General features: G+C 45.5%; 1 protein-coding gene across 1 annotated transcript in view; it reads right to left on the reverse strand.

The window, feature by feature from the left end:
- The window catches only part of ptprb (protein tyrosine phosphatase receptor type b), a 53,220-nt gene that overhangs the window by 40,592 nt on the left and 3,403 nt on the right, over positions 1-9,225 (reverse strand). Inside the window, 6 exon segments of the mRNA XM_080851373.1 lie at positions 216-479; positions 1,930-2,199; positions 4,106-4,372; positions 4,709-4,975; positions 5,511-5,774; positions 7,692-7,949. Of these exon segments, the coding sequence (XP_080707499.1) occupies positions 216-479; positions 1,930-2,199; positions 4,106-4,372; positions 4,709-4,975; positions 5,511-5,774; positions 7,692-7,949 (1,590 nt within the window).

Here is a 9,225-nt window from a genome sequence, read left to right on the forward strand (position 1 = left end):
TATTATATCATATACTATAGCTTATATAATATATATAATATATGATATGATAGTATGATATAATATAATGTAGGCCAATGTAATATAATAGCATAATACATGAATTTCAGAGAAATATATAATATATTCTTCCCGTGAAACTAAAATCACAGAACAGTCAGTGCACTCCATTTCCCCCCCTCTAGTCGAAGGTAATAAAGTGTTGCGAAACTTACGTGTCCGCTGCTGAACTACAGTGATGTTGTCAAAGCTGCCACTGCGCGTTGAGACGGAGATGGTGTACAGCCGGCCCGACACCAGGGAGTTGAAGACACACTCATGACTGCTTTTGGAAAGGACCCGGCTGTGCACAAGTGTTTCGCGGTATTTCAGCAGCACCAGGTAGCTGTCAACATCTCCCAATGGCGGTTTCCACGATACGCTGAGGAAGTCTGGCCGACCGTTATTGCTTACCGTGACCTCGCCAACGGCAGCAGGCACTGAGAGGAGATGAAGAAAATGAGGCAGAGAAGAAAGTGAAAATTCGCATTCATCTTATTTTCCTAAGAGTCTGCTCTCTTCACATTTCCATCTGATGAATGGTCTCCAATAAAGTACATAGCTACGCCTGAGCTCTACAGTGAAAACTCAAACAAAAGCCAAAAGGCCTACTGGAGACAAGATAAGTGCTTTGTCTCATGCAACTGCACATTAAAGGGCACCTCAGAGAAGCTTATTCAGGTATCATTTTATGATGTTTAAGCGCTGGGCTGGGGATATAAAGACTGAACAAAATGGTGATAAATGATGGCAGTGTTTTTATCCTCAGCCCAGACAGCACATACAAATTCCAATAAATCACATATTGTTGGTCTACCTTCCCTGGGAGAATCTACTGCTGTGAAACATATGTTTGACTTTCTTTTTCTTTTCTTTTTTTTTTTAACCCCAGTCGGACAAAACGTTCAGTGAAACGCTTGTTGTGTTTTTCCCCATTGTTTGGACTCGCCCTGCAGAGTTAATCAAGAGCTGGAAGTGCGCTGCCAAAAATAGCCTCACTTTTCCATGGGAAAACCCAACGGAGTCCAGACAGGAAGACTTTGATAGAGTCCCTGATGTTTGGTGTTGTCCATACAGCGCTTCCTGAAAATTCCACAGATTCCCATGGCATAGGAACACAACATTGTTTTGTGCCGATCTTATCTCCAAATTAATTTCTGGGACAACAGGTGTGCCTGTATTTGTCTTAAGGTTAATGTAAGGACAGGCACGTAGACAAACGCTCAAACTGCCAAACCTATGTCTATAGGCCCTCTGTTAAATCGTCTGACTGTTCCAAAATAACCTTTTGTTTATCAACATTCCTATAAACAATGATTGGCCCCTTCTAGCTTGGGTCTGAAATCAACAACAATAATTCACACTGTCCAAAAACACATGGCAACTAAATGTAAACAGTGAGATATATGAAAATATAAGTCCTACTAGGCAAGTGAATATAGGATTTTAACTTATGTTTTGTTTACTGGAAATCCAGTCAAAATACCTTGAAAAAAATATACATCGTGTCTGAGAAAATAAGAATCAATCTATCTATCTATCTATCTATCTATCTATCTATCTATCTATCTATCTATCTATCTATCTACCTATCTTTCTATCTCTCTATATATCTACCTATCTATCTATCTGTCTGTCTGTCTGTAGTATCTGTTTATCAGTCTGTGTGGTATCTGTCTGTCTCTATTTCTCCATCTTTTCTGTGGTGTGTAGGTGTGTGTGTTTGTCTGTGTATGTGTGTGTGTGTGTGTGTGTGTGTGTGTGTGTGTGTGTGTGTGTGTGTGTGTGTGTGTGTGTGTCTGTGTGTGTGTGTATGTGTGTGTGTGTGTGTGTGTGTGTGTGTAGGTGCATGTTTGCTTGTTTGCTGTGCTGAGATGCCTGCTGTGTTACCTGTGCGCCCCTCTGCAAGGGCGGGTTTAGAGGCCAGGCCTCCGCTGAGGGTGACAAGCTGCAGCCTGTAGGGGGCGCCAGGGGTCAGGCCCCTGAGCCGGTGGGAGGTGGCGTTGGCCGGGACCGTCTCGTTCAGGACCAGCTGGGCGCCGTGGGAGAGCAGCAGACGGTAGGAGTCCAGGTCGCCCAGGGCTGGGGTCCAGGTGGCCAGCAGAGAGTCCGTGCCGCTGTCGTGGTTACTCAAACTCAGGCCACGCGCCTCCAGAGGAGCTGAGTGAACATGAACACACACACACATGAGTGACACCGTCACATACACACACACATGAGTGACACCGTCACATACACACACACATGACACAGACACACACTCACATGAGCGACACCGTCACATACACACACACAGGACACATACACACACACATGAGTGACACCGTCACATACACACACACATGATTGACACCGTCACATACACAGACACACATGAACACACACATGAGTGACACTGTCACATCCACAGACATATGCAGATACAGCCCAACACAAACACACACAAACACACATTCATACATATACACTGAAACAAACATACACACATACAGATCAAGACATACACGCACCCTCACACACATATTTAGCCAACCATGGATACATGTGCACACACACAAGTGTATTTAAACACAGATATCTGAACATTTATAGTTTTCGCTTAGGCAAAAGTAAATAATTATATAAATGAATGTGTCAGTGTCACCAAAATGGAAGTCCTTTTATAATGGTTTGTAACCAAGACAGTCAAAACACTTTAATTTAAAATGATATCCTAGAAGTGCGTTCCTAATTTCCAAATCAGCATTTTCCTGTACCTCTTTGTTAAACTTGCAGTAATGTATTCACAGTAGCCTACAGGATTATTGCATGTCTTCAACGAACTGAATGTTATTTTCTTTCTAGCAAGTTGACTGCTATTTGTGTCCATGACAACAACTTAATTTCAACAAGGTTCCAAATTATTATTGAAGTGTGTCTCAGCGGGATGCAGTAAATCACTTGAGAGGCTGGACAGAAACAACAAATACAGCCTGCTGAGACAATCTTGTATGCCTCATAAATTATTTGAGAGCATAGTAATGTTATCCAATCATGATGATCATAGATAGTTTCACCATACTGTAATTCAGAAAAGAACTTGGAGTTGAAGTACCGTGTAAAATAGATAAACTGAACAACATTCTTTTGAGTCCACGAAATGTTTTCATTGTTTGCATTGTGCCGCATACAGTACTTCATTTGGAATGCTGCCTCTTGCCCATACAAAACCCCTGCCATTATTATTAATGAAATCTCTGTGGGTGATTTTTGTGCAAGGAAGGTAAGATCTTGTGTTTGTGGAGAAAATATGACCGAACACATTGTTGTCTGATTTTCACTCATGCTAATCTAGCACACATCTAGTCTGGCTTGGTGACACATGAGGTTTTACACTCATTTTTTTTGTAATCAATCCTCATCAATCACATGTCAACAATCAAGATTTGAATGACAAGTAATTTAGCAGACTAATGTCCCTGACACTTGGTTGACACATAATGATGAACTGTTAACTCCTTTGCATGTGACAGTGAATAAATACCTAGCTGTTTTTGGGGCTTAGACTTAACGATTGATGTTTGTTCATACCTCTTTGCATGAATATGCAAAAGTATTTGTAAAATGTTCAAAAGAATGAGAAGTTCTGTTATGATGTGCACAAGTGACTGGATGATGTGGAGGTTGAACAAACAGTTTGAATTCTGATCTGAGAAATGTACCAAAGCGACTGAGAAAAAACTGTTCATTATATTTTATCATTTCATTATCAGTAATATCATAACAGTTCATCAGTGAATACGAAACCAAATACAGTACCAGTCAAAAGTTTGGACACACCTTTAATTTCTTTGAGAAGTGTTTTCTTTACTTTTATTATTTTCTACATTGTAGATTAATACTGAATAAGTTTAAACTACAAAAGATCACATATGTAATGATGTTCTAAACAAAAAAAGTGTTATCTACCATGAAGAAAATAATTAAAGTAAAGAAAAAACTTTGAATGAGAAGGTGTGTCCAAACTTTTGACTGGTACTGTATGCTGTGTGAATGTTCTACAGGGCGCTAGGCTGGGCAGACTTACGCGTCCTCCCAGTCAGCGAGGCGGAGCTGCAGAAGGCCCCGCTCACGGTCCGCACGTTGATCTGGTACGAGCGTCCAGGGGTGAGCACATTAAAGGTGCACTCCCTCATATCAGCGTCCAATGTCCTCTCCCCCTGGGTAGTGTTGCCGTGGAGCAGCTCCACCTTGTACTCGCTCCGAGGGCTGGAGCCGGGGGCGTGACTCCAGAGGGCGCTGATCGACGTCTCGTCCACGTGACGGATGTGCAGGTCAGAGACGGGACCAGGGGCTGAGGGAAACAGAGAGGGAAACAAGTGGGAACAGTTTTAAAACATTTTAAGACACTTTACAAAACTAAATCCTAAAGTAAACACCACTGATTATTACAGTAATATACTTATAGCATGCATATTACAATGCCTAAACACATGATGTACAGTGTTAGTTTCTATTTGGACTCTGTTGTGCCTAGAAATATTGTACAGCAATGCATTCACAATACAAGCATATAGAAGATGCAAGAAACTGTTGTCATAGTGCTTTGTTGATAATGTGCTATGTATGTGCAAGAAAATAACCCACATCCTACCCAACTAGTAAGTCCACACAAGAAGATTTCTCCCACCTGTTCCATCACAGTATTTGGCCGTGGCGAGTTCCCCGCTCTCCACTATCACCGCCACCCTGTCGGCATCCCCAGGGCCCAGGCCCAGGTCACTGAGGCTGAGCTCCCTCGCCGTCTTCTCCACCGTGGTGTTCACCACGACCTCAAAGCCCTTCAGCAGCAGCACGCGGTAGCGCTCCCACACGCCAGCAGGGGGCACCCACGTCAGCTTCAGACCACTGCAGTCGGCCAGGCTCCCCAAAGCCAGCTCAGACACCCCGGCTGGGGCTGCAGAGAGTCGAAAACAGAGAGATGAAAAACAGATGAGAGAGATGAAAGAGAGAGAGATGAGAGTGAGAGAGGTGAGAGAGATAGAGACAGAGAGAAGGATGGGAAAGGGAGAGAGACATGAGAGAGAAAGAGATGAGAGAGAGGGGAGGGAAGCCCAGAGGAGGGAATGTTAATCGCCCAAATCACTCATATCACTCAAATCCCAATCAATGAAATCACTCATATCTATCGAATCCCTATCAATTATCACACTCATATCACTCAAAACCCAATCCTCTGTCTCTTGTTTAAATGATGGCCACATGTTTCAAATTGTTTTGAAAATCACTGTGGATAAAATCCTGTTGTATTAGCAAATGTACGTATGCTTTGAATTGACTGATTTGATTAGCAAAGGTTGAATAGAACATCTTAGCATCAAACTAGCAACGAGCCCACTGTGTAGGTAGATTGACTCAACCACATCCACGAACACTAACATTATTTAATGTGCACATAAAATATCATCAGTATGCCAGGCTGGTGATCTCACTTGTCTGTCCGAGGACGCTGGTTTGGTTGGAGAGCCCTCCGCTGGTGGTGGACACTGAGAGGCTGTAGGCCTGGCCTGGGAAGAGCTGCTGGAAGAGGGCCTCGGTGGCGTCGGAGGGGAGGCCCCTCTCCTGGAGGACGGACCCGCCGGCAGACAGGGACAGCAGGTAACCGTCTAAATCCCCTGCAGGGCGCTCCCACGTGGCCGTCAAACTGTCCTCGAGGCCACTGCTCTCCAGCCTCAGGTTGGGGACCGTGGCAGGTACTGTGTGTATGAGAGAGAGTGGAGGGGTGTGTGTGTGTGTGTGTGTGTGTGTGTGTGTGGGTGTGAAAGAAAGATAGGTGTATGTTGATTTTGGAAGTAGGAAAATAACAACAACAAAAAATGTAGCTGTCAACAATATTGGACTACACTGTCTTGAACAGACAGATAGATTCATAGGGGGATAGGGATCATGTGATATGCTCTACATCTTTCAATAGTATCAAATGGGTACCAGAGTGTTTTGTTTGTGGTCAGACATTATGCTGTCCAATGCACAGCCTGATCTGAGGTCAGTTTAATGTCACTCTCACATCCTCACATCAACTGTCCCCACATGCAGCCGAGCAAGCCCAACGATGAGCGGAAAAGAGCCGTCAGAGGAAGAGAGGGAAGCGGAGGAGGTGAAAAGGGAGTTATTGGAGCCGATGAAAAGGTGTGAGTGTGTGTGTGTGTGTGTGTGTGTGTGTGTGTGTGTGTGTGTGTGTGTGTGTGTGTGTGTGTGTGTGTGTGTGTGTGTGTGTGTGTGTGTGTGTGTGTGTGTGTGTGTGTGTGTGTTTGAGTGACAGGGCACATATGGTGACATAACAGGGGAGGATGAGGAGTCCTTTGTGAGCCCAGTGACAACAGGAAAAACACACACCAGCAGGGTGGAGGTAAGCCAACTCAAAGTATCATGGAACATTCAAAGCACACACACACACACGCACACACACACACACACACCCCAAAGATATGTGCAAGCATGGTCAAAGAGAAATAGTAAGGCCAGAAGAAGGGGAGAAAAATGAACAAAAGTCGTTCAGACAGCCGGCGTATTAAAACTCAAAGAAATCCAATTAACTCCATGAAAAGCCAACATAGCTCAGCGCGCCGTGACCTAAAGATAGCCAAAGATAGTGCACATTCAATATTCTCGCAAAGGGTAAATGCATTGAAATAGCTGCGCACACACACTGCCTCACACACACACTCTTTCTCTCACACACACACTCTCACACACACACACTCTCCCTCACCCAGTCTCACACACACACTCTCTCTCACACACACACACACACACTCTCACACACACACTCTCCCTCACCCTGTCTCACACACATATTCTCTCTCACGCACACACACACACACACTCACACACACTCTCTCCCTCACCCTGTCTCACACACACATTGTCTCTCACACACACACACACACACTCTCCCTCACCCTGTCTCACACACACACTCTCTCTCACACACACACACACACACTCTCACACACACACTCTCCCTCACCCTGTCTCATACACACACTCTCTCTCACACACACACACACACTCTCACACACACATTCCACATCCATACACCGAGCGCTGGGAGAGCAATGGACGAGGAAGCAGAACAAGCCTGATGGGTCTTTGACACACTGATCACACCGACCTTGTGTCTCTTTCCCACACACTCAGCACTTCTAGCAGGACACACACACACACTCACACACACACACATATATACACACATTATCAGCCTCGTTCCCTGACATTCTATCTCTCAAACGCCCGGCGTATCTCGTAAATGTGACACTTAGTACTTCTCACAGTTTAGTTCTCATTGGCTTCTAATAACAAAAGGAGCAGCGGATGTCATTGGTCACCCTATCTCGAGAGCCCAAAAGCGTTCTTCTCACTGTGACCTAGTGCAACCCAAATGGGTGAAAATGAACAAAACCTGGCAACCCCACACCACACTGCTTTTTATTTGTGTTTTAAATGGGCACAAAATAAATGTGGACTAGTGCATCTTAAGCTTTATGCCCCCTTTTTTATATATAGTTTCATCAGTGTCTGGAAACGGACTCTGTTACAACCACAGTGATTTAGATGCCTGATTGCTGATGCATTCAAAGCTCAGGTATCGCCAACTCACTGTCGCCCCCTACCTGTCTGAGTAGGCATAGAGAACAGCGTTCTCTGGCCCCCTGCCTCTGTCACCGCGGTGATATTATACCGGCGTCCCGGGATCAGTCCTCTGAAGCTGTAGGACGTCGCTGTGGTCTCCAGGGTCTCATTCCAAGTGGCGTTCTGCCCATCGATGAGCAGGACCCAAATGCCATCCAACCTGCCTGGGCCTAGCAACCAGGAAACGTCCAGGCTTCCAGAGGATTGAGACACCTTGAGGCCCTCAACTGCAGAGGGACCTGGAAGAGACACAGTGGGGGTTAGACAGTGTATGGGGTGACAGTGGTACAGGAGGTAGTGAAGTCCTTTAATAATCAGAAGATTGCTAGTTCGATTCCCTGTCGAAGTGTCCTTGAGCAAGACACTGAACCCCTAATTGCTCCTGATGTGCAGTGTGCCATCAGTGTAGATGTTAAATGTGTATACACACATTGCAAGTCGCAAATTAACTAGAAATAAGAACAAGTAAACCCATTGAAGATGCAGCTCACCATTCTATTGAAAGAGGTTGAGTTAAACAGCCAATCGAATTACACCCCTTCCTTCCGTGCTCCCGATGAAGCAATGAATTGATTGGCTGGAATTGTTTCTGGTTTGGTCGAGCTGCTATGTTGTTTTCCTATTTACAGAGCCTTATAGAGTTTTTGGGAGTGTGTACACTGAATGGAGAGCTAGAGGACCGCGAGGAGCTGCATTTGGCAAAAAGTTTTGACGGGGTTTATTGCACACACACAGGTGGAGGTGTAGATTGCGTTTACAGTCCAGTTCCTTTCAGAAGGTTTCAGTTTAGAATGAAAGTCAGATACGCACCATTGACTTAATCTCACTGAACGTCTATCACATATTTGTCACATACCGAAACTTTTTTTTCCATTTCTTCCACACATCTAATAGTGAAGGCATCACCGTTGCTCATTGAATCTCTGGATGTAGTACTTCACCAACTTCATTTCCTTTGCTATCCTGATTAGATAATTTAACACTTTAAGGTGGTACACCTGACTGCCTAAATCAGGCCAGCTCTGTGGCAGTTACACAATGCCACCGAGGAGATGTGGTGGTGGAAGCGTTGCCATGCATGTTACCCTGTGAAACTGCGCCAGGGTGCCCAGCGGAGAGAGATGCCGAGCCAGATAGGATTGTCTTCGCCCCCCCCCCCCCCCCCCCCCCCCCCCCCCGGCTGCCTAAAGAGAAACACTCTCTCCGGGCGGTATATGCTGGCCCCGTCAGAAGGGCATTGTGGGAACGCCGAGGTTGGGAAAGGGGGACCTTTTCGGATGGGGGCCCAGGGGCGAGGCGGCTCGAGCTGAGCGCCGCCTTAGAACCGCCAGCCTTTCTTTACGACTTCCTCCCTGGCGCCCCATTAAGGGGAATGGGAATGGCCAAGGCTGCCCAGCTTCGGTGCAGCGAACAATGGCCAATCTCTGGTCTATGGGCACTCTAAGTGTGTTTATTTTCGCTGTCAACTGCCCTTCTACAGGTCCAGGGTCTGTGGTGTTGCCAGATTCATGGGTA

Source organism: Sprattus sprattus, assembly GCF_963457725.1.
Source record: "Sprattus sprattus genome assembly, chromosome: 14".
In the NCBI taxonomy this organism is placed as follows: domain Eukaryota; kingdom Metazoa; phylum Chordata; class Actinopteri; order Clupeiformes; family Clupeidae; genus Sprattus; species Sprattus sprattus.